This window comes from Colius striatus, chromosome 21 (assembly GCF_028858725.1).
Source record: "Colius striatus isolate bColStr4 chromosome 21, bColStr4.1.hap1, whole genome shotgun sequence".
Lineage (NCBI taxonomy): Eukaryota > Metazoa > Chordata > Aves > Coliiformes > Coliidae > Colius > Colius striatus.
This window is the reverse complement of record NC_084779.1, coordinates 6,662,180-6,688,006: the sequence shown is the minus strand read 5'-3', so window position 1 is coordinate 6,688,006 and position 25,827 is coordinate 6,662,180. Positions and strand designations below refer to the sequence as shown.

The 25,827-nt window shown below is 45.6% G+C and overlaps 1 protein-coding gene across 1 annotated transcript; it reads right to left on the bottom strand.

Annotated features, from left to right (window-relative positions):
- Positions 1-306: 306 nt before the first annotated feature.
- GPR157 (G protein-coupled receptor 157) lies at positions 307-13,475 on the bottom strand. The gene is made up of 5 exons (XM_010201982.2): positions 12,904-13,475; positions 6,625-6,838; positions 4,084-4,278; positions 3,384-3,643; positions 307-1,078 (listed from the first exon to the last, which is right to left on the bottom strand). Exons 1-4 carry the CDS (start codon positions 13,278-13,280, stop codon positions 3,422-3,424), a joined length of 1,008 nt encoding a protein of 335 aa, XP_010200284.2. The 5' UTR covers positions 13,281-13,475; the 3' UTR covers positions 307-1,078; positions 3,384-3,421.
- Positions 13,476-25,827: the final 12,352 nt, after the last annotated feature.

Below are 25,827 nucleotides of genomic sequence, written 5' to 3'. Positions count from 1 at the left end.
ACAATGAGCTATAACACCACAAACTGGTGAGCAGGTTGCTCCAACTGATGACAGGTTTACACTCCTATACATATTAAAAAGATAGAAACAGATCCACAAATAGGTAGAAAAGATTTGTCTTCCAGCCCATGCCTCGGTCTTTAAGGTAGACACAACAGAAACCTGAAGGAGGATCTTGCAGCAGGTTGCCATCCAAGTCCCCCAAGGTGAGGAGACCCAGCACAACATGAACATCTTAGCAAAGAATAAAACTTTATTTTGCAAAAGTTGAAGAAAATGTTTAAGAAACAAACAAATGAGGAGCTGTAGATGAGGTAAAATGCTGCTTCCAAAGAGCAAACAAAAACCCATCCCCTCCCCAGCTCTGATACAACACTCCCAAGGGAGGAACAGGCTGTGCTTTGATAGAGGAGACCTGGAGCTCAGAGCACACGCCAGACACCGTCCTGTTGCTGGTGAGGGCTCTTGCTGGAGGCTGAGCTGGTACATCCAGATATCCCTGAGCACCAAGGAAGTCTGTAGAGTCCAGATCTTCCCAGGAGACAATTAGCATGTTGCCACCACAAACACTGATGATGACAAGCCCTAACCACCAAGGAGAAGGAACACACCATCAAGAGGAATCATCCATCACCCCCACAAAACAAACATGTTTGCACACTATTGTCCACATTCAAGTGAAGAACAGGAGCCAGTCTGGAGCTGCCTAGAAGACCTCGCCCTGGGACTAAAATCCACACCCAGGACAGCCCTAAGCAGGAGCCAGGAAAGTTTCTGTTACCGTGATATTTGTCCACCTCAGAACTCACAAACACATTCAATTCATCAGATAGAAAAGCAAACCCCCAAACAGTTGTTCAGATTTATAGTGGAGGGAGAGGGGAACTAGGGAAGAAAACTGTGAAGTTGGAGTGCAGTCAAGCTATCTTCCAGAGGCTCCTGAGCAAAGCTCAAGACCAAAGCAGCTGGTATCTGAAGGCTGAGGAGGAGCGGGGCCTCTTCTGCATGCTTGGCCACTCCAGTGGTGCTTTTCCCCAGGCTTTAGCTCCCTCTGTGAGGCTCTGGGATGATCCCACACCTGCTCAAAAAGAAGCACATTTAAAATCCAGAACCACATGGTCTTCCTGCAGCCAGTGAGCATGGGTTTGCCCTGAGCCAGGGTACCAGGCTTGCTGCAGCTCAAGCTGCAGGGACGTCACCTTGCAGCAGCTGAAAACAAGCATGATGAAAACAGGCATTGCTAAAGAACAGCCAGGTACCCAGACCTCAGCCACTTTCAGAAACATTCAAGTTCAAACTCTCCAGCCCATGCCTGACAGGGAAAATGTCAAAGTCACCTTCACAGATGAGTCAGGCTGCAGGGAGAACCGCACTCCAGCACCAGCCCTGCACGTGCATGTCATGCCAGAGACTGCGGGGGACCTGCCAGGAGCAGCCAAGCATTTCTGCACACCACTGCCACTATTATCCACCTGTGTTGACATTTAGGCTGCAGTTATCTTCAGTGTTGGGAACTTATACTTCTAGGAGGTTCTCTGATGGCTATTTTTGCTTCCTTTGTCTTTGCCCACGTGAGGATAACCTGAGATGCTGTGACCATAGGTGCTACTGCCAAGAGCTGGCCTTTACAAACCAGCATGCTTCCCCGAACCCCTGTGAGCTGGACGTGTACTTTTGTTGAGCTGCACATTCCTCAGAGCTCTGTTATGGAAAAAGGCAAACTGAGAACAAGGAGTTTGTTTAGACTGGTTGCTTGGGGGTTTGCTGGGTGGTTTTGCCTTTTTTAGGGGGAGGCTGGTGGATTTCTGTGTTTGCAGTGATTTGTTTTGTGTTCCTTTAAGCAAAGTTGGTGACAATTTAACTTGCTCTCCTTAGGACTGGCTCCAAAAGACTGAACACGGCACAGTTCCAAGTCTCGAACTCCTACTTCTCTGCAAGGGGTTTTTATCACACTCCTCTTTCCAAGCCACGTGGGACTAACACGAGGTTGAGCAATGGAGGTTGCTACTTGGCTTTTAGAAGTTTAAAAAAACCCCTCTTGCAGCCATCCATGCCAGAAATAAGCTGCTCACATCTTCCTTCAAAGGCTCTAGGGGTGCTAAAGAGCTGAGCCTCTCTGCAGCCCCATTACACAAGCTACCCAGCTCCTAAGACTCCTCCTTCCCCTGTTTACACAGCCTACGTACAAGGAGGCTTCCATATATGAACAATGATTAATAAAGTTAATGCCAAGCCTTCAGTTCTGCCTTAGAATCCCACGGGATCTCTGTATCATTTAACTGTTCTGCAACTGAGCTCACAAGAGCAGCTTTTGAGCAGCTGGGTGCTGGAGCAGCAGGAGCCTGGCAGCTGCACCCTCTCCCCAGGCAATTCATGAGGCTCCTGTTCTTTTGGCAAAAAATAGTTGTATAAATTCAAAAGAAGTGATTTAACAACAGGAAAATCCTTTGCTTTGGGGACTTTGTGGTCTGCAAGGGCAAGAAACAGACATACAAGAGAGGTCTACTCAAAGACCTACCAATGCACAGCTGCTTTCCAGGATGCTCAAGCTGCTGTGCCCCATGACCCAGGCAGGTGTGTTGCCTCTCAGGCTCAGCCTTTTTTACTCTGACCTGCAGAATAAACATAACTGCAGAAGCACACACAGTTTCATCCTTTTTCTGAAGAGACTGCAATTTCCAGCATGTCATAGTTTACATTCACCTAAGCCACCAGGACAGCTTCTCTAGGCTTTCACCTCCTTCAGCTGCACTCTTACTGAAGAGAGTGCTACTAATATCTGCTCCAGATAGAAGATGACACAGCACCTCAACCCCTAGTGCTCCCAAATCAGTTAAGTCTTGACAGCCCTGCTTGTTCTGCAACTATCACTCATGAGGTCAAGCAAGGAAACAAGATGCTTGCACAACTAGATCAATGCAAGGTTATCAGTGTCCAATCTTGCGCCTGAAATGAAGAGCCCCCGTCAAAGTTTTAGCTCCTACACATCTCCTACGTAAGCTTGGATGAATCATTTACTTTCTGTTTTCTTTTTATGATGATCAGCAGGAGAGATTACACTACCTTATAAGGAAACCTTGAGGCACCAAATGCATCTGAACTGTGAAGTACTGAAGAAATGTGTGCATGCACGGTATTTCACATCAGGAGACACTAATTCCTCTCGAGTTCTCACTGGTGTTCCCCACCTCACAGGGAAGGAAGTGGATCAGTTTCACCTCAAAGGATGAATAATGGGGAGCTGCTGTATAGTCAGACAGGGAACCTCCACAGCAGCAGCAGAACCCTGCCTCTGTCAGCCCCTCAGTGATACTGTCTCCACCCTCACATCATGAAGCTGTGCACAGGCAGAGCAAGGGGGAAGACGCACACTAGAGCTTTACCAAGAAAGAAGAAATCAACACTGAGCTGTGGACCAGGCTCAGGTGCTGGAAAGATGAGGTTTTGTCTGTTCAAGGCCTGGCACATCCTTGTCTTTGTGGAGTTCTGGGTGCTGCCAGGAGCCGTCTGATCTCTGCAAAGGCCAATCCAACTCGTTGTAGCGGCAACAGCAAATGTAGGAGAAGAGACGAGTCCGAACCACCCGCGTACAGAGGACAAACATAATGCAGTTGGCACCTCCTTGGAACGTGTTCCCAACTCCCTGCAAGGGCAAGACAGGAGCTCATCAGTGCTGTTCCTACAGGCACCCAGAAGCAAAGAGAAACACAGATTCAGAAAAATCAATCTGGCACCCAAAAGTGGCCCAGAGGGCTGCTGGGGGCTGCCACTTCCACAGCCTGGAGCAGGGCAGCAGCAGGCTGAGCCCTGCTGAAGGACAGACACCCAACAGTGCTGGACTGAGCCTGCATTTCCTACAAGCAGCTAGCAGTGCCCAGCACTCCTGTTGCAGTTCTTCTCTGTAGCCACTAGATGCTGCTGAAATAGCTGTTGATGAGCATCCCAGGCAGCGCTTGCCAGTGGGGAGCTGATGTTCATTCAACGGGCTGCATCTGCCACCAAAACAAAAGTGCTACCAAGAGCAACAAAGCCTTATCTCCCTCCCAGATCCTCGTTCTAATACGTTTCTTGGCCAATACTTACATGCAGGACAACCAGGACTGAGTTTTGCACTGCAGGGGAGTTACAGAGGGTCAGAATGAATCGGACAGTGCTCCAGATGCGGAGGATGATGAAGATGATGGGGATGAGAATCAACTTCTTATCTGCTATGGATGTCCGGGGCTGACAGGCAGGTGCTCTTGAGAGAATGGGGCGGTATTCTGAGAGAGCTGCATGCTTCCATGGAGGGTGGGAGGGAGACAAAAACATGAACAAAGAAACTACACATATGGGACATCGAGCTCTGGGGATTCTTTCCAAACAAACTCCGTTTTGGCATCTTGTGGGAAGTTAACAGGGACGTGGTTCTGAGCACCAGTCCCACTAAAGCTTTGTATTAACAACCATTGCTATGGAGTGGCCAACAAACCAGGTCATAACATAAATAAGAAGCAGTGCTCCACAAAACAGTTTGGCTGGGCCAGTGGCCTGGCCCTATTGCTGCTGGCTTGACCACATTGTAAGTGCATGGCTAAGGCTTTGGCCTTAGATGTTAATAAATACACAGAGAGAGGTCAATAATCATATATATATGTGTGTGTGTGTGTGTATGAGTCTGACTCATCCTTCTCAAACTAGTCAAACTTTTGACCTTCATCACAGCCAGCAAGTTCCACAGCAACGTGGAATGTGTCTTTCAGTATGTTTCTGTAGACCTTACTGCCTGATTCCTTACCATCTACTGCCAGCAATGGGTTTCCATGGATTTAGACAAACCAAATCTCTCTATATCAACCCATATAGAAAAAAAAGAATGAGGGATCTGTGTCCTGGATGAGAGTGGTTGGAGTTCTAAGGCCCAGGAGACCTTCCTATAGTGGAAGCTACTGGATGCACATAGATTGCTGGACTGGGGAGAGCAGGTTGACACAGCACACAGTGCAGCTGCTGGGACACATGATGCTTAATACCAGGATGTTAATGTGGGTGAAGAGATTAAATCTCAGCATAGGTGACCTGCAGGAAACTATTCCTGCTACCACCAGGGCTACAGAGCATACATAACTTTGATGCACAGTGTTCTCCATCCCTTCAGTACTCCCAGTCCTGACACTTAACCTCCTCCAAAACAGAGCTGTATGACAACGCTGCACAGTAGCCTGAGTCAAACCCCACTGAGGGCTTTCAGTGCAGCCTCCCATCCATGTCCCATGCAGTCTTTTCCATTTGGAAAGCCCTTGGTATGCACGTTCTGTGTCCCTGTTGTCACTGCCCCCCAACAACAGCTACTTCCTCCTGCCTCTCAGACTGTGTAGGAGCCAGTACTGTAAAATCCACTCCAGGCATTATTACTACAGCTCAAATCCAGCCCTGGCTGCCTCTTGCTCTTCCTTGGAAGCAGAAGCCCTTTTGTCAGTAGAGGCTCAGTAAGCAGGCTACCAGGCTTGGCAAAACCCCCGGTGACGAGAGGAAGATGATCCTGAGTATTGCTGCTCCAGCCCTCAGACTCCCCATTGTCAGAAGAGAGTGACAACTGCCTGTCCTCAGCATTGCTCCTGAAAAGAGGGTCAGGACTGAGAGTGGGGAAGGGAGAGCAAAGTGCCCAAGAATCCCTGGCAGAGCAAGAGGGCGAGAGTCTGGTGAGGTGGGGGGTCAGGTTTCCAGGCAGTCACACTGCTATCTTTGACAGCTGCTGGAACACAGAGTCCTGTCTGATTTATGTCAGGTGATGGTGACAGGCACCAGCAAACTCTTCCCAACTCCCCCTTCCCAGGACCCTTTGGGCTGCTTTACACTATGTTGCTCTTCCAATTTGTCTGCAGGATGCTGCCCTAACCAGATTTGTTTCTCCCTAACTACGACTGCCATGGCTGACCACACGAGCAGCTTTGCAGTGGCAGCATTTGCCAGGACACTTATCCAGGTGTGAAGGGGTTTTTTCCCTCCCTAATACAACTTAAAGGAATTTCTGCATGTAGCTCCCTCTGCCACTCTCAAGCTAGACTTCTCTATTATGGAAATGTTCTCCTAAATGCCTGGATTCTTTATGTTCACAAAGAACAGCACAAACAAGCCTCTGAGTTTTGAAACCCTCCGTCTGTGTGCATACGGTGTCTAATGCTACACAGTGCCCAGACTCCCAAATGGGGCTTGATGCTGCTAGTACAAAGCAGGCATTCATAAACACAGACTACCATTACAGATCCTAAAATGACTGAGGACAGAGAAGTCCAGACACCAGTCTCAGGGTTGGTTAAAGTGGAACAGGGGAAGGCTGATTAAAGCTGAATGTTGTCCTTCACATCCCATTTCCATTCTTACTGTAGGATTCACATTTCACTCATGTACATCCCATAACCACCATAAAGCTTTTACATGCTTCTTGTGCTAAGCCTCTGGGTAATGATGCTGCAGGCTGCTCAATCAAGTGTGCTGCTGATCCCAGCTGTGGGTGCACTTCAGTGGATATGAAGCAATTCCTGTCTGTGCAGCTACTAAATATGCCTCAACATCTCCAGAGCATGGCAGGACATAATCACACAGCAAGTCTGCAGCCTAAGCTGAAAGCAGCAAAATACTCACTGCTCTGTTGATGTGCTTCTTGATGAGGATGTAGAGCATAGGCAAAGTCACATAAGCCAGTATCTCCCACACTTTCCCAGTCAACAACATCCACAAGACCCGATCCTCTGCATCCAGGTTGACCCAACACCAGCCCACTGAAACGTTGGAGGCATCATAGCCAATCTTCTTCAGAGCAACAGCCGCCACTGTGATGCCAAGGGGCACTCCCCAGCTGAGGAGAGAACATGAAGAGCAAGGTTAAGCCAAGAACACACTCTGTTTAGTCCCTCCAGACATCAGGGAAAGTGGGTGGCAGATCAAAGGGTTTCCTCATCAGACAGGATGCCAACACCTATTCCAGGATGAAGGGAAGGGATTGACAAACAGGCATTTGACACCATCTGAGTGTGGGCTGCAAATGCACTTCCTAGGGGCCCACTCTAGGAACTTGGATCCCTAGTCCTGAAGGACAGATGCATAATGATATGCTACCCTCTGAAGTCGTGCCTGGCTTGCACAGCAAGCAGTTAAGGTCCAGTGAGATGAACCCTTCTCCCATTCTCTCTTGCATATAGGTGAGGTCAAGCATTTGACCAGGTCAGGGCATGGTACAGTGTGACTATCCTGTAGGACTCAGCCATTCAAGAGCAAGCTGACTGCTTCAGAGCTTTCAGAACACAGGCAGTCAAATCACACATTCTGATTTCTAAGTGACACTTGGCACACAAAGGATCAGCACACACAGAAACACACAAGTTTGCTCCATCAGTGTTCCCTTTGGGTTTTCTTTGGTTTTAAATGAAGGTGTAGTAAACATGGGAGCAAAAGGATCATTTGTGAAGGGCAGAAGGCAAGTTTCTTCCCAGGGAAAAGCACTGTGAGTAACAGTAAAAAGCTAAGAAAGCAAAGAGAAGCCACGTTCACATCATTTGTGTTTTGACTTCAGCTTCTCTTGACAGCAGAGGCAAATATAGGGAAGCATTTACAAGAAAAACAACGGGTGACGCACACGAATGAAGTCGATGATCGGCCTGGGCGGCCCACAAAAAACCATCAGCAAGAAGTGAAAAACTCCACAAGCCCAAAGGTAAAAATACTCAGCCTCTTCCTGGGTGCTGTTAACAACCAGGACTTTACAGACCTGCCCTAGCCTGTGATGCACAAGTCACAAATTATTCCCGACCTGAAATACTGCCCCACATTGAACGGCACGCATCACCTGCCCTCCCACATCCAGCCCCACAGGAAGGTTCTGGGGAGCCTTAGGAGGGACAAGGGACACTTATTCAATAAAATGACACAAATGCTTGAGAGTGCTCGGACTGAGCTTCCAGCATAACCCCTCCTCATCCCTCCAGATGCCAAGAAAACAAAGTCGTGACTGTATAGCTCTCATTACCTTCATGGTTCACACTTGTGTGTCACTGACAGCCCAGAGCAGCTGCAAAGAGCACAAAAAGGATCTTCCCCCTAAAATCAGTTTCACATGCATCAGACTACAGAAGCAACCAGCAATTGCCTAGACCAGATTATCTGAAATTCCACAGCCCAACTGAAACATCAGAGAGAATCTCATCATACTGGATCTCAAAAATACCCCATTTCCTACTCTCACATAATGTCTGGGCTCACCTGCTCACAAACCACAACAGATGTGAATACTGTAAAAGATTCAGAGTCAGCCTTGGAGCATGTCTAGAACATTTTGTTTCACCATTCAGTTCAGAACAGCCCGTGCTAATCCAAGGCAGTGTTGTTATTTAAGGAGAGTTCTGGTGCAGGAAGCCCTCCCCATGCTGTTATCAGAGCAGGCTTGCTAAAAACATTCCAAACATTGCTGCTGCCATCAAAGTTTCTACACAACTCAAGACTCATTTTGGTAAAAACAGCTGTCTGAAAACAAGGACTGCAGATGCAAAGACACTCAAGTTTCAGTGCATTTGGAAGAAGTGATCACTCAGGTAAAAAACTCAAGAGAACTTGAAGAAACCATATTAAGGGACACGAGCACAAATGACTCCAGCACCAAGAAAAGGGAAGTGTAGTAAGAAACTAATTTGCCCAAATTCAGGTCTCCACAGTGACCTGAAACTGAAAGAGAATTATATGAGCAGATAAAACCAGGTCAAATTACTATGCACAGGCATGAAAGAGAACAGAGTAAGTACCTACAGATACAGCAAGAGAGGCCACAGCATGAAATAAACCATTTGGCAAAGGATGTCAAACAATCTTCAAGCATCTCACTAGTTAAAGGAAGAATGTGGAAGAAAACTGTCACATATCAGGCAGTTAATTTTCACTGGAGTAGTGTATTGGGTTCAGATGGCTATGACAAGTAACAGCAAGGACAAAGGATCACAAAGTCCAAGTGAAGTTAGAAATAATCTCTAACCAGACATTACAGTCAACTTCTTCAGCTCCATTTTAGACAATTGGAAAGGAGAACTGAGACTAGTGATTTGGTTATTCTTGAGAATCTTTAAATGACAGTTTCCCCCAGACTGGAAAATATCCATGTTTGACACCCATCTAGAAGAATGGAGGAGGAAAATGATCCGAATATTATACACCCAAGGCATGTGGAAAGACTGGAACAAAAAGGATCCAAGACAACACAAAGAGACAGAAATTGTACTCTGAGCCCCAGAGGCAGTGCAATTATGTGGGCTGAACCTCTCAAGAGCACACTTAGATCTCAGGAGAGAAGGGACAACACCCTGCTCCCCTGGATCTCTGTAAAAAGGTTGGCAATCCCACTCCTAAGGCAGATACCACAGTACTTATTTCCCTAACACAGCCCCTGGCAACCTATTAAGAACAAGACAGACAATCCAGCACTATCTTTCCATGCTAACACCAATGCTGCATTTACACAAGGCAAGACAAAGACCCTTAAACTGCAGCAGTGTACAGCTCAAGCTGTAATGGTTTTCTTGTCCTGGCTATGCCTGGATCAAATTGCTTAACATCACATTTTGATTTATGCTGAACAGTTGCTTTGGGTTGGGTTTTTTTTTCCTTGCAAAGCCTCTTACAAGCAACAAAGATTTATGGTCACCTGCCTGCAGAGGTTAGACAACAAGCCATCCTAGCAGCAAGTCTGCAGGCAATTTCTTCTAGAGACAGGAAATTTTACTTTGTAAAGAGAGAAATACCAGCTAATTTCAGGAAGGAGCTCTGAGCATACACTGCAAGCAGAACTCCAGACCAAATCTGCATACATAAGCTCATAACCACCTGCATAGCCTGATCATGAAATGCAAACACTTCAGGGGTTGGCAGCAGTTGCTATCAAAAGAAAAGCAAGAAACAGAACCAAGGTGGTTTCTGGTCTGTTCCTCATCCTGAGTTTGAATTAACTACTCTCCCAGCAAAGCTGACATTACCCAGCTAAGTGAAACCTGGTAGATAGAAGTCCAGAACTGTGCTTTAGATGTCAGAACTTACACTTTACAACTGCAGATGACTTTTCAAAGCTAATGGTCAGCTTCTTTTTTCAAAGCCCATCTGAACTAAAGCAGCACAGAGCCTGGAGTTTCCCTCACCTAGCAGCAGAATGAGCAGATGTGTTACTACATGAATTAATAAGCAACAAACCTGCTGGACAGGTTTGATCCAGTGTGACATCCTCAGTTCTCTAAAAAGGAAATTTCAGGTACTGACTTCCTACACCGATTTAGTCAGCTCCATTCAGCTAAAGGACAAACAGTCTCTGGTTATACTCAACATTAAAAGAGTATTCATCTTTACAACCACTTCCCAGTTACGAGCAACTGTGTGTGAAGAATAGGAAACATACATGACCTAACTCCATCCTGCCTTGAATCCCTTCCAGAAGTGTCTCTCAGAGGACTCTGCACACAATGGTCACTGCATGACAGCATTAGCAACCTATGAAGTGAAGAGGGGAGAAAAAATCCCAAGTTCTTGCCTAGGCAAAAATACTGGCAACTTTAAAATCCCTAAAGCATCATGTGCCCCTTGGCACCTTTCCTTTTGCCCTAGTCAGGCCTCCCTCACCTTCTGCAATTAGTGTATGCACTATTGCTCCTTTTTTACCAGTTTTTGCAGTTCCTACCTGTGTGGTACTAAAAGATTTTTAGGCCAAGAGCACGACACGTAACCAGTAAGACTTTGAAGCCCTGACAAGTGCAAGGGGGAGCCATCTCCAAGCATTATGTGCAGAATTAGATTTCACAGTTGAGGTCTCCAGTACCAACAAAAGTGCAGGGAAGGAAAGATGGAAGATGGGTCACAGGGGACGAGCAGTGAACAGGTCCTCACTTGTTTTCTCTGGCTCTTCATACAGATTATAAAGCAGAAAGAAGCTTTAAACATCAGCTCTACAGAATGGGAGTCATTTAAGAAGCAGAACCCTTTAAACAAAGCCAGTGAGTGACCAATACCCAGAACAGAAGATGGCATTTCAGCTTTGCTGCAAAGACCTTAAAATACACCTAGCAAATTCAGCCAGAGGATGTTCAGGTTGAACCCTCCCTTCCTCTCTGCTGCAGGGTTAGAGCAGTCTGACAGGGTTTCCTAACAGAGCACACAGGTTACAAACAGCCTTATTTCAGTGAACCTGCCCATTTCTTTCTGCATTTCATGGCTCATAAGCATTAAGCTGGATGGAGAAGTTCCAGTACAGAAAAAAGCCCATGGAACAAGAGATTAGCAGACAGGAAAATTACAAGCAGGCCAGATTTGCATCAACACTTTGATGTAGCCTGATGGAGACAGCCAGCCTCTAAAAGAAGTTAGTCTCCTTTTTCCTGTTCCTTAAGCAAGAGTGAGGGCATAAACTTTTTGGCAGGGCCTGTTGCAATAGGACAAAGGGTAATGGTTTTAAACTAAAAGAGGGTAGATTTAGACTAAACATATGATAGGATTTTTTTACAATGAGCATGGTTCTATCCTGGACCAGGTTTCCCAGAAAAGTGGTTGATGCTCCATCCCTGGAAACATTTAAGGTCAGGTTGGACAAGGCTCTGAGCAATCTGATCTAGCTGAAGACGTCCCTCCTCACGGCAGAGAGGCTGAACTAGGTGACCTTTAAATGTCTCTTCCAACCCGAATCAGTCTATGGTTTGATGTGGCTCTTTAATGTCACTCTGTCCTTTCCACAATTCTTATAGTGCAACTCTCTATTCTCTTGAAACTAATTAACCCAACAAACTCCACTGTCTCACAGCATCTTATTTCAACATCACCATCACCACCCTGGTGCACCCAGGTGCATGTGCAGTCACCTCAGCTTTCCTTGTACACAGACCTTCATGTCAAGTACTAATTAGAACAGGCAGGGCAGGAATTTAAGTTCCTCCCTGATTCACACTTAGCCTTAATGTCTGTCTCCACTCATCTATATCTGGACTCAACTCCAATCACCTCCCAAAGGTGCTGTTTGAAAGCAAGAGGTGACAACTCCTTGACTAAGAAACCAAAGAAAATTCAGTACTTGCCCTGATGGCTTTTTTTGTTCTTTTAAAACCAGATCATACCTCTTACAACTTATTGCAAAAGCTTGGCAGCACACAGGCCTAAAGGATCACTGTTTTGCTCAGCGTGGAGGTAGCACATGATTCCACAAGCTCCAATTGCATAATGAAAGCTTTTACTGAACAAGTCCAAAATCAGCTTGCTAAATAGCAGAAGCTGAGGCATAAAGCTACACTGTGGTCTGCTTCATTTTACTTCCAATGTAGCATAAAAACAACCTTCAAAGTGCAAAACAATCTTCTAGCAGCCTCCTCACTTGTAGATTTACATTCTCCTACGTGTATTGAATTACAGCAACCTGCCCTGGAGAAAGGGGAAGGATCTGCAGACCAGACTGACACCGAGAAGTCCAGGACCTGTGGAAACAGATCCCAAACACAGGAGTTTTGGGAGCAGCTGACAGATGTTGCAAACTCAAGTTTCACGGTGTTTCAGTTATGTCAGAGCAGATTTAGGAGAGAAAGCAGAAGCCAGCATTGCCAGAGTTGTTATCTCTTGCTGTAGGTTTATCTGTGTGACCTTAAGCAAAAAAGCTTTGACTTTTCCACATCTGCACATCTTCACTTGGGAAGGGGTGGGTCAAAATAAGCAAGGCTCTTCAGTTAAGACAGCAAAACGCTTGTTTAAAAAGAACTTTAAAATGACACCTTATCCTTGAGAAAAGAGCAAGTGACCTGAGCAACCATCTGAGCACTTCATGGCCAAGCAGAGAACGCCACACATCGCAGCAATGGCTCTCGGCCACATTGTGAGTGCCCAGGGGGTCCACAGCAGAGCAAGAGCGACAGCACCCACCTCACGACGTGGAAGCAGCAGAGCAGCCCTGTGCCTGCGGGTGAGCCCCTCACAATGGTGACATAGAGATAAAGGGCAATGGCCATGGTCCAGAAGAAGGAGCTGGTGTTGGAGAAGGTGGACAGAGCACCCTGCAGCACGCAGTCCCACGAGGTCCTGTCGAAGTCCTGGAGCACCCCGTAGAAGTAAGAGAGGGCTGAGAGGAGGTCCGCCAGCGACAGATAGAGCAGGAGCTGGCGGGGACGCGTCCGCAGCTCCGGCCACATGGCATGAGTGCAGACCAGGAGGCTGGAACCCAAGAAGGAAAGCACACAGGAGACCAGCACGACGACCCGCTCCGAGGAGTACAGCTCTGTGGGGGGCAAAGGCACGGGCATGCCGGCGACGGAGGCGCAAGGACACGGCACCAGTCCGGGCAAAACAAAGCGGCGGGCAGGAGAAGAAGCCGGGGAAGGGAAGACGAAGGCAGCGCTGCGGGAGCGGGCGGGCGGCTGGAGGGAAAGGGACGGGATGGAGCCGCAGGAGCGCGGCGGGGCGGGCGGCTGGAGGCAAAGGGAAGGGATGGAGCCGCAGGAGCGCGGCGGGGCGGGCGCAGCGGGCAGCGGACCCGGCTCCGCCCCTGCCGGGGAACCCCCGCGGCCGCCGGCGCCCGCAGCGCCCGCGAACTGCTTCGGACGGCGAGGCAACCAGAGCGAGCCCCTAAAACAGCCCCGAGTGCCGGGTGCGACGGGACGGAAGGGGCCGGTTCAGAAACACGCGCTCGTGTTTTCCCCTGACGTGTCCTCGCAGCCGCGCTCGATCCTGTCCCGGCACGGCGCCCGGCTCTGCCGGGACACAGCTGAGGGCTGCGGCGCTTCGCACAACACCCGCGGCGTGCTTTGAAGCCGATATGGTCACATATCCGGGTCATCAAAACCAATCCTTCCCCTCCTTTCACCCTCGCGAAGTGGCCCCCACGTTATCTTCTTCCTCACTCTGAAGCGCAGCAGCACCGACTGTGCTGATACAGCATCCTGCAAGCTGCGAGGCACAGACACAACACAACATTCACCAAGCACTTAAACTGCTTCTACATTTCTTTGGTAGGCAAGTGCTTCCTTCCCACCCCCTTCGAAGAACTTCAAAATGGAAAGCATGTCCTTGTCTGCTTTGAACTTGCCTGATCCTTCATCAACTTCCACACCAAAAGCATGAGATAGGAGTTGTCTGTGTGGAAGTGATGCGCTCAAATGTCCAAAGGAGAAGGTTATTGTTTCAAGTGTCTTGTTCTCTCAGTTCAATCATTTCCTAGCTCTCTAAGCCATGCAGGATCCTTGCTGAACTCAGTTCTTAACAAGGTTTGCTCTGACCTGGAAAAGCAAGTGCCTTATCCCCCACCCAAGCTTCTCTCAGCACCCTGAAGCCATCCAACACACTCTAGAAAACACAGCTGACACATCTTTTAAAAACCTCCCAAATCACTCACTGTTTGTGTGTCACTTTTGGCCACGGTGTCCTTTCAGTTTTACCTTGCCATCTTCCAGCTGAGGGGTTCTCAACATTTTAAATCTCTTCTTTTGACCAGTCTTGTATTTAGAACAGACTGTTTTACAACTAAGTTTTTCAGGACAGAAAGTATTTCACTGAACTCTGGTTTTGCACTATTGGCCACTTTACTGCAAAAAAACCCCACCCCAATTCCTCTTTTTTAAAGAAAATAAACCTGCATTGCTGTCAGATGTAGAAAAGGGCCACTGCTGCTTACATGGGTTTTTATAGGAGCAGGTTTTCCCCTTTTCCTACTGCAGCAATTCCTTTTTCCACTACTCTGCTGCACAGCTGTATTCAAAACCCACAGCCAGTTCCACTGCCTCCTTAAGCTTTTGATTATCTTCATCTGGTTTTGACTTCTAAGTTCAAATCCAATTTTCCTAATGACTCCAGGCAGTCCCTGGGGATAAATCAGTTTGTCAGGATAAGTCTTCACACCCACTCTGCCAATTCCCAAAGCGTTTTTCACTAACATCCAGCTATGCCTAGGGTTGAGTGACAGTTCTGAATGAAGTTCTTAGAGCTCTTTATCAGATTGATGTAAATCAGTTTTGCCACATAGGTGAGTAGGCAGAGCATCTCACAAACAAACCACCTGAGTTGCCTTTCCTGTGCCATCCAAACACATGGCTTCTGCTCCAGAGAGTCACCCCAAAGAACAATTCACAGCAACACCTTTCCAAGAAGCTGCCAGGTAGAACTTCAGAGCTTTTACAAAGTCTCTTCACAAGGTCTCCAGCTACATCCAGGCTTGGTTTACTGCTTCTTGGTCACCTTGATGCATCTCCCATTTGCTCTATTGAAGTTATTTCCTTTGGGAACATCATCTGCTTTCCATGTATCTTTGACCTTGAGCACTCAGTTAAACTGCAGGCAAGCACAAGTTTATTTTGGAGCCTGATGCCCTCTGCACCATCTCAATAGGAAAAGGAAGTTGCAGCAACTTGCATTTCCCCTGAGCACAATCTGACACAAATAGCTTTTTTAAACTAATCATTGTTCCAGGCTTTCTTTAGTTACCATCTGACCCCAAAAAAGAGACAAAACTTGGTCAAGGCTGTGTTCCCAGTTGTTACAAATTCTTCCTTATTCACTGGTTTCCCTTCCCCCACATTTGTGGCACAAGACTTCCCACCTATCACAAACATCAAGACAAACCACTTCAAATACCCAGCCTTTGGGGAGCTGCTTTTATTCTGAGGTGACAGATGTGCCTCTACAACACAGCTTAATTAATTATTGAAAGATAACTGTTCATTTCTACAACTTCCAGTGACCTCACAAACTCCTTTTTTAGACCTGGAGAGAAGGGAATAACCAAATCACAAGCACAAGGCAGCAGAAACACAAATTGTGGTTTTGTCTTGCTTCACTGAGAGATGGATCTTTCCTGTAGCAATCAGAAAGAAATAGGACAAGCACAGGATCTTGTGCTGGATTTCTATTTTCTAAAATAATAAAAGGCAGATGACTTCTTACTAGAAAGTCCCACTACCTTTCATTTTCTTGACACCTGCATGTGTGAGACATCCGCCACTCAGCATCTCTCTGGCACTCCTGCCACCTTGGCCACCTTCTAATTGCAGGTCAGTGCAGTGTGTCTCTTCCCAGATACACATTCCTACATTCAGTCCCCTGCAATCTGCAATTGTCCAGGAAACATTAATATTTGGAAACTATGCAAAGATAGATGACAGTTGTGTGTAGCTCAAAGTAGAGAGAAGTAAAAATCTAAGCAACCAGCTTGTCATAAAGCAACACACGAAATGAAACCTCTCCTTTGATAACTTCACATTCAGATGCTCTTACAGCAGAGAGGGGTGTGAAGAAACCTGGTATTTGGTGGAAAGACAAAGAAGTTCTTTTTTCCTGACTTGAATTCATCTCACTGACTACTAAAAGATCTGACATACAGGCTACACCCTGCCTCTTATAAAGCATGAGTTGAGCTGTAACTAATACAGAAATTCACCTCCACCAACTGTGGGACAGAATGTACTGATACAACCTTTTTAAGAAATGGCTTCAACAGGAAGTTTTTCGTTTGCCTTTGCAGCTGGCTGGGAGGCTGGGCTAGGGTAGAGTTCTCTGTTAGGGACTAAGGCTCCCCCAGAACCTCTGCATTTCACAGACACAAGGCTGGCTTGGATAGTACATATTACTCTCTTGATTTTGCACCAGATTGGTGAGACAACTTTTATCAGACATGAAGACAGATCTCTTCTATGAGGTGCTTTTTCCATGAGGTGGTTTCACTCAGTATCTTGCTCCCTTTATATGCTCCCAGGCCAGCTTTGGGTTCACCAGGAGGAGAGAAGACTCTGGACTGCTCCTGAACAATTTCCCATCACAGCTTCAGAGACCATCCATGCGAGGGAGAAAAGTCTTCCCACCATTGATAGCTGTTTCTTTCTGGTACCTAACCAAGTGTATCCAAGCTGCCTTTACCACATTCCAATCACACAATTACAACAGAACAATATCCTCTGACTCCAAATGCCAACTGCCAGCAAAACCAGCCATCCTCACTACCCACAAGAGGTCACTGCTGTTCCAGACAGTAATAGTTTTCCCCATCACCATTGTCTTCATCTAAGGAGATCTTCTCCACCCTGTCTCTCTGATATGAAGGGAGGTGTCTCTAACAGCAGCAGGTGTACCTTGGTCACCTTTTGCCATCCCTGTTTCATGCCCACAGCTTAGAAGTAGTTTCAAGTAAGAGCTTGGAAAAAAAAAAATGAGCTCAATTTCATTGCACCCATAAAAAAAAAGCAGATGTGTACTGAAAGAAAGAGAAATGGATTTACTTTTCAACCCAGCCATTAGAGGCTCAGTTTGGGGATTAAATACTTTAATGTTTTAGTTTTCAAGTCACCACACAGTTCATCTCAAGGAAGCCAGTACAGCTCTTTCTTGTACTCAAGATCTTCTCAGGGCTTAGCCTGGGAGCAATAAGCCATTCAACTCCTTCTCAGAGGAATGCACCATTAAATGCATCATGCAGAACCTTTCATGAGCACAGATCCTCTCCATAGCCTGGCTATTGCCATGCAAGGCACTATGTGTATAGGAGAGCACCTGGCCAAGAATTAACAAATCCAATACTCTGGAAACATAAACCTACTTCTGGAATCAAAAAACAATAAAAAGAGGTACCCAACATTTTTACCAACACCTGAGCAATTTCCAGGGGAACAAGACCATCAGTCATCACCTGATCCTTAGGTTCACTGCATCAGCTGAAAGGAAGCCAGGGAAGCATGGTTAAGAAAAGGCTTCTGGGAGAGGCAAAAATCCTCCTGTTTGCCCTTTGTTGCTTTTTCTAGCATGTGACCAAAAAAAACCCAGAAAAATCTATGTTTCCAGCAGTCCTGGAGTAGATTAAAGACCTAATCCTTGACTTCATTAACCCCATACGTTCCATTTGGGATAGACACTAATACAGACAGCTTGTGATATAGCATGGCCCAAAGACAAGCATGACAGTGTAAAAAGCTGATGGATGAAGATGCCCCTGGATTTAGGCAGTGTTTCATGTTCCATCTCCAGTGCACTCGAGCTGCAGAGCAGAATGTGTGCACACGACTGCTGAAACAGGACACACTCATCACTGGATCTGTTTAACAAACACAATGGCTTTTCTTTCAGCAAGGAGAGATGCTTAGTCATTTTAAGCAGTTTTCCATTAGCACCAAAAATATGTAGTCAGGCTGCAGAGTTCATGCAAGAATTCAAGCCAGCAACTCTCCAAAAAGCCATGAGGAAAGAGAATTTTGTGCAGGCAGAGTGTAATTGGTTACAGTGCTGGAACCAAGCCAGCACAATCAGTGAATTAGGCTTTGCACCAAGGGTTGCGACAGTTTTCCAATTCACATTTCAATCAGGAGATTAATATGGGATATTCCTTCACGCTGTGGCTGTGTGGAGAGAAAGAAGGGTATTAATATTGTACATTCACAGTGAAACAGAGTATGCCAGGAACAGAAAAATGGTACATTTAAGACCTGGTTTAAGGTCACCCAGCCGAAGTTCAAGTGTGGAGCAGTGGCACTTTGGGAAAGGGCACTAGAAAGGGCACTTGCACAGCATAACAAGAGCAACTCTTTGCAGTGATCTGCATGGCAATCTTTAGAGGCTTTTTTTTTTCAGGCTTTCTCATTACCTATAATAAAAATGTATAGGCTGCATCTCTTGTTTAATAGTAGGGAAACAGGTCAAATAGTAAGATTTTTGGCTTGTAGCTTGTATTGTAAATTGAATCAGAGGTAGCCACTGTGCAACAGAAAGGGCTGCCTACAGCCTGTGGTTTTAACACAGAGAGACAGAAATAGAAAAGCTAATGAGACCCTCAAGTAGAAGTCATGAAGCATATCAGCTTCTCTGGTTACTGAGCTAGAAGCCTCAAGTCATTTCACACAAATCATTTTAAAAGGATGAAGTGCAAAGCAGCAGAGACAATTCTGATAAAGGGAAAAGGGGGAAACAAAGCTTAGACTATTTCTTTCATTGACAAAGGACACTCAACATCTGCAGTCCAGAAAGCAAATATGACTGGGTAAATGGGTTGTAAGACACCACATCATACCCTCCTTTGAAGGCAGAGATAAAATATTTAAGTCAAACCATTTACAGATTCTCTCTCCTTGTCTTGAGTGCTGACTACTCAGGCCCCAGCACAGCCACTGCCATTTGTCCAACTAAGGGGTCAGCAGCAGTCACATCCCCAGTGCAGAACTCCACCTGGCAATCAACACCACTCATGCTTCTTTCCCAGGCAGCAAAGAACATATTTAACACAACTGTCTGCAATGCAGTACCCACATATTGGCAGCAACCAACCAGTTAGTCACCACTAGACACACTCGTTTAAGCCTGTACAGGAAACTTGAACAGAACATTATCTTATAATTGAAATTCAAACACACAGACTTTATTACACAGGTGAAGTTGCTCAGCAGTTACATGCTAAGTGAGGGCAATCCCCACAGGTTTGTCACCCCAACCACATTCCAGTCATTGCATCAGTTCCATTCAGACAACACCCAGGTGAGACTCAGTAAGGAGCAGTGGCACTTTAGGAAAGGGCACTAGAAAGTGCATTTACACAGAACACAGAGACACTCTCTGTAGCAATCTTCATGGCAGGTTCCCAATGATATTTTTTAGCAATCCTCATTACTGAACACAACACCCCCTGTTCTTCCCCAAAAGTGTGGAATGAATGGTCATCTTGGACTTTATAAGGAGGAAGAAACCTGAAAGCAAAAAGCCAGAGACAAGTTAGCTTGTCATTACCAGCCCGAGGTTGAGGCTTGGATTAACTCTTCCTAAAAGCAAGCCCTGCTGCCAGAACCTAGTGTTGAATTTTTGCAGTGTTACTAACAAAAGCTGGTATTTTACTCTCAGGACGAGCTGTGTTGGGAGGACAAAGAATGACCACATCAACTGTGAAATGTTTGTCTTCATCTCTGATGCAGTGACCACATCACCAGGCACCTGTGGGATTGCTCACATTAGTCCTCTGCTCCATGAGACACCACAAGCTCCAGTGCAACAGCACACCTGGTCAGCATCCCAACCTGGATCCCCATCCACCTGAGGAAAGCCCAACAATGTGTAGCACTTCTAGGGCAGTATACTTGCTGATTGCTTCCTTGACTATTGTTCACAACAACCAGCTAAGACACTGCCAAAGAAACACTCACAGATGGCATCATGAAAGGAGGGAAGTCAGGGCAGGTTGTTCCAGCTCTTCCTCTCTTCTCATTCACAGATTGCAAGGGTCTGGGGACAAAAAGAGTCAATGAAGCAACTGCAGCAGTACTCGAGAAAACAACTTTCAAGGGAGAGGAAGCTCAAAACCATAAGTTGACAGTTACCCTGTCCTTTACCTCCAGTTTTGGTTAAAGCCTATATGAATTGAAAACATTAACATGATAAACTCAGTTTGCCTGCAATCAACAATTATCATGAGTTCCCAAGTTTCACACAGGGCCATTCAGGCAAGACAGTGGAAAATTACAGTGTTTCCAGATGCTTCATGGTTTAAGACACAAAACTGCTGAAACTCGAGGGTTCACTTGACTGCACAGCTTTGCTCTTAGGTCACACATGTGTTATGTTAGACAGAAAGAGAACTCACTGGGAGCACAATTATCTGCAAAAGAAATGAAAGAGGGACCTATATTTATTGTACTAAAGCCATTTGACTTTCCTATATAGTCATGGAACAGCCTGAGAGACACAAGATAGGGTGCTGTGTAGCATTCCTGGAATCCTCAGTTCCTGGAAACACAGGAACATGTGAGAAGACAACCTTCAGGGCAAAGCAATTCCCTAACTCTTGCATCATAGCCTCAAAAGCAGGTTATTACTCGAGGGCCTCTTGTGCAACACTTGAGTATAAAGATAAATCATGCTGCATGACTAGAAGCTCACTGCCTTTCATCAGCCTTTAATTCCTTGCAGTGATCCACTGGCAACCTACATCTGTATATTCCCAGACATCCAAGTCTTCTATGTGCCCTCCTAATGTGCCAGGTTACAAGGCTCAAAACCTGAGGAGCGTGGTTTGTGTTTGGATAGGAAGAAAAAGAGAGGTGAGAGGCTCGATTCATTCCTTCTCTTGGCCTCTTTTGCTCACAGTGAAACTATATTTCACCTTCCACCAAGTTAACAGAAACCTGCCACCCCACAAAGGAAGCCACGAGCACCAACTTGAAGGCAAGGACTGGAAACATTTCATACTGAAAAGCAGATGTTAAAATCCCAAGCTCCTGGCTATCACCAAGTCTTCAGAATGGCCAGCAGTTGAAGCATGTTTTTGCAAAAGACAGAGTAACCCAAGGCAAAACTGTTGGGTTTATTGCAAGAGTCATGAGAGAAAGTTCAAAGGCTTTTATTGTACAGGATGGCAGTGAAGGTGATATTAGAGGAGACTGACAATATGAAATGAAGTGCTGTACCTGCACACCAATCAAGTCAGCACAGCAGAGAGTAGTAATAAGCACCAGGCTTCGTGACTGCCACAGAACAAGGGCTCCATTCCCTGTGTCCCAGGAGACAGCACCAATTAATTAACAAATCACTTCTCGACTTCACCCTGAGGAAAAAAAGCAAACAATTCCAAAACAACATCAAAATCAAGACTTGACAACAGGACCCACCTTCTTGCCCTGAAAACGTGTCCCACTCTGGAACTGGCTGTCTTGTTTAAACAATGACCTAATCATCCCTCCAACATTTCCCATCAGGATCAGAACAAACCAGACTATCTCAAAGGCAATTAACAGGTCAGGGACAAGCACAGCTATAGGAGAGCAAAACAATCTGGTACAGAAGAGGAAGTTACTACTTCATCTTTCATCCTCCTCTGGGGACATACAAGACTGCAGAATTGCTGTTTTGGGAACTGTGAAATTCTCCTTTGAGCCACTAAAAATTAAGCATGACAGGGCCAGGGAAAAGATGCTTTGGAGAGCAACCTTGTACCTGTGCAGCAGGATAATGATCCTGCTTTTAATTTTTCAATTCATTTTAGCTCCCCTCTGCTGCTTGCTACCCAGAAGAATCCCTAGTGCTTTAGGAAAGGATGAAATTAGTCATCCAGCTGAAACTGTTTAACACTCCAGGAGAATGTGCAGCAGCAAAACCACCCTTGTATTCAAGCCTCACAGGAAGGCAGCCCAAGTAGAGAAGAGGGAGTGCAGAACCAGTACCACTCAGCTGCTCCAAACAAATGTACTCAAGCCTTTGGCTGCAAGGGGCCAGCATCTTTGATGCAAATGTACATCTCAGTTGGATCTAATACATTGAGTCCTACTCCTGGCAGAACTCAATAAATCTAGAAAATATCTATTAAATTAGCTCATTTTGGCCTTTTATGGTACTAAGATGTCAACTGATTGGGGTCCCTCTACAAGGCACAGTGCAGTGACACAGGACAGAAAAAGGTACCACACAACCTGTTTCACTTCTTGTTGGGGTGATTTCCTGGAGAGAGGTGACTCAGGCAGCACCAATTGACATCGATCCTGCACTAGGTTAGGTGTCTAGATGTAAGTTTGTGCTTAATCTGTCTGTTACTGTGTGGGTGACAAAGCAGCATGAAGCTGTTTGGTGGATCATGTAACTGTAGAAGGAATTAGCCTGTAAGGAAACCACTATTCTAAATCAACAAGCCGATGGGTGTGGAAGATGAAATACTCTCCTGTTACAGAAATACTGCATTCCAAGAAAGGTAAAAAGTCCTGCCAGGTAAGATCTGCAACAACCCATTTTGTCATCACTGAAATATGCAATATCATAAGCTTCATTTAATTAAGAACATCTATTTAAAGTTCATTCCCAGCATTGTCTCATCCTCCTGTTTTCAACAAGTGGAGTTTTAAGCTGGGACTGACCTAAGTCACAGCCTTGAGCAAGTACCTGAATCATCACACAGTTTCAATAAAGATTTGAACAAATCCTGCTGGAAGCCTGACACAAACAGATCCTCTGTCACTGCAAGCTTCAAATATTTCCTGCTTTAAGGCAAAACAAAGCTGAATTTTCATCTGTGAAACCTCTGGGTGAAACTCAGCAACAGGAGACAGCTCCAAAGAGCAAGATGAAATGACAGTTTTGAAACTTCAGAAAGATTGAGGTTGAAAGAGACTCCTAGATTTCAGCTAGTTCAACTATTTTAAACAAGGCTAACTTCAAAACTAGATCAGGATGCTCAATGCCTTTTACGCAGGCTGTTCTAGCCAACTCAGTCTATTTCTAAACCATAGGATTGGAAGTAATGACTATTACACTTACTAGGATGAAATGGTATCCCAGAGAAAAATCATCTTAAAGCCATATGAAACCACTAGTGGTGGCTGCAGAACAGGAACAAATTCCCTCCCTTTGTCCCAATGAAGGTGTCAGCCTTTCCTGTTAGGAGCTTTCAGGTAGGAGAGGAAATGTCTCGCTTCTCCAAATACAGTCAAGTTTTCCTGACTTATAAACTTCCAGAGAGGTTTCCCTTTTTAAGATAAGAATACCTTTGATAAATACTGACTCAGACTTGATATAAGTCTTATGATCCATTGATCTTGGCTTTTGAGTTAATCTCTTCAAGTTTTCAACCTAGTGCTGTTTTAGCCCATGTTTTACTGCAACTCCTGCAACATGCTGCTCAAACAGAGAATGGCTCTGGGCTATGACTCTTGGCAATGCTTATTAAGTGTTAACAATACTTTTTTTCTCCTCCCTATAGCATCCTAATTCCCTAAATACAGGACACAAGCTGCTTAGCAACTCCTGTTTGCCTTTCTTTATTATTTATACAGCAGAAACTTTCCTATCTAGGGTCAGGTCAATACATCTCACAAAGAAAAGTATCTCCCAGTTTCTTACCTTTCTGCAGTAGGAGATGATTCATCTGGCAGTGGTACCCCAAGTTCATGGCAGCTGCCAAGCGACCCCCAGCTTCTTGCTGTTAGGGCTGATATGCCTCAAGCAAACTGAGGACAGGCTCCAGAGTGGTGCAGACACCTGCTTCATCATTCAGACTCGCTGCAGTTCCGGCTCTCTCCCTATAGCTACGACTCCACCCCACCTACTGCCACCACTCCTGCAAGCCAACCTCACAGCTAATAAGGAAATGGGACAATACCTTTGCAGTGAGTCACAGGCTGTTTAAAATGAAGCAGAACTAAGAGAAAATAGACAGTACTAGCATTTCCTTTCTGTAAAACACAGTAAGGCAGACAAAAAACCAAATCACCCAAGATGGGTAAGTGACAGAAGAACAGGGTATGGGAGAGCCCTAGTCTGAGACTGGTCAGTGTTTTTATCTGTTGGACAACTGCATTCCTAACCCTACTGATTTTCAGTTAGTCATTCAGCTCAGGACACAGACATTTGGGTAAAAGGCTATCTTGTTCTTTTTGCAGAGGACAAGCAGCAGTTTTGCAGATGACAAGTTCCAAGTAGCCCTGGAATCACGTTGCAGATGGAAGCTAGATCTGTTCTCAGTAGCTTCTTTCCACAAATTGTCCTGCCCTCTGAGAAGTACAAAAGCTCTCAGATATAACAGGGAAAAAAAACAGGAATGAGTTCAGGTTATTACATTACTGAGATCTGCAGAATGGATATGTCTGTCACTTAACCACCTACTCCACAAAATGCAGACATAAAAATGGCATAAAACGTGGTACAGGTAAGGATACCATTAAGAGAATCTAGAGCAACCATCTCCTCCCATTTCTTAAAAGGCATCATATTTAAAATCTACCACATCTCCTCCCAGTGAATCTTCACTTGGGATCTTACTGGGCCTGGCTAATATCACTGGCTTAAGCAATATTAAATCCCCACATCAAACCAAGATAAAGCCATGGAATCAATACAGACAACACTAACTGAATTTCTGCACATAGAGTGGAATGAGAAACATGCACACACACACACACAGAGAATACACCAGACTTATGCCTCCTTCCACATCAGAGTTGAACAATTCATTCTTTGCCAAATTCATTTCATCTTATTCCTTTCAGATTCCATTTTTCTCTTTACATGAAGACAAGTAAAAAAAGTCCTCTACTTTCTGCATTCTAGTAAATTCTATTCTTCTTCCATCACCCTTTTTTCTCTCCTCTCTCAAATGAATCAGAGATGTCCAGCAGCAACATCTTAACTTTGCCTGCAAGCTCTTTTAAATAGTCCAGTCTCACTGTTTGGAAGAGCACCTAACACTTGTGTTACCAAGAAAGCAGATGCATCACCATATTTCACACACTGACCTTACTGCATGTTCTCCCTTTCCTTCCCATCCCTTTCCACAACTCCCTCCCCACATCTTATCTCACTTTAAAACCAAAATCACACAGACTGCAGAAGCAAAAATGTTCTGTTAAATGTGCTCCACAGTCCTTTGTGAAATATCCTAAACATTGCTTCTCCCCCTGTGGCCTTACAGAGAGGGTCCTTAAGGAGCTGTGAGTTTGGAGCTTACACAAACAGCTCACAATTCTATCAGCAGCTGAGCTGCTACTACAGCTACACCAGTGCCATTAATTTTTGTGTAGACAGAATTGCTTTCCAGGCTGCAATGCTGCTATAGGCACTGGAAGCAAGGCTACCCCCTGCCCCAGCTGGCTCCTCTCTGCAGCAGTGGGTATAAGCTAAGAACATCAGGCTGCTCAGGGGTTCTGCTGACTCAGGACCTTGGGAAAGGCCTGGGCAGAGTCCAGTGCACTGCAGATTTCAGAGGACTATAAGCCACATGTAAGCACCCATGACTCATTAACCAAGCACTGAACAAGCATAGATATCATAAATCCAGAGTCATAGCCATCAGTAGCCCCACATGTAACCTAGCATGTCAGTCCAAGAACCAAAAACCTGTGGGTTTATAACCCA

What these genes read in the sequence shown, in the direction of transcription:
- GPR157 (XM_010201982.2), bottom strand. Translation starts at nt 13,280, where the DNA reads ATGCCCGTGCCTTTGCCCCCCACAGAGCTGTACTCCTCGGAGCGGGTC. An exon ending in TGCTGCTTCCACGTCGTGAG is followed by an intron (nt 6,839 to 12,903) that starts GTGGGTGCTGTC and finishes TTCTCTCCTCAG; the next exon opens with CTGGGGAGTGCCCCTTGGCA. An exon ending in CAGTCCTGGTTGTCCTGCAT is followed by an intron (nt 3,644 to 4,083) that starts GTAAGTATTGGC and finishes TTGCCCTTGCAG; the next exon opens with GGAGTTGGGAACACGTTCCA.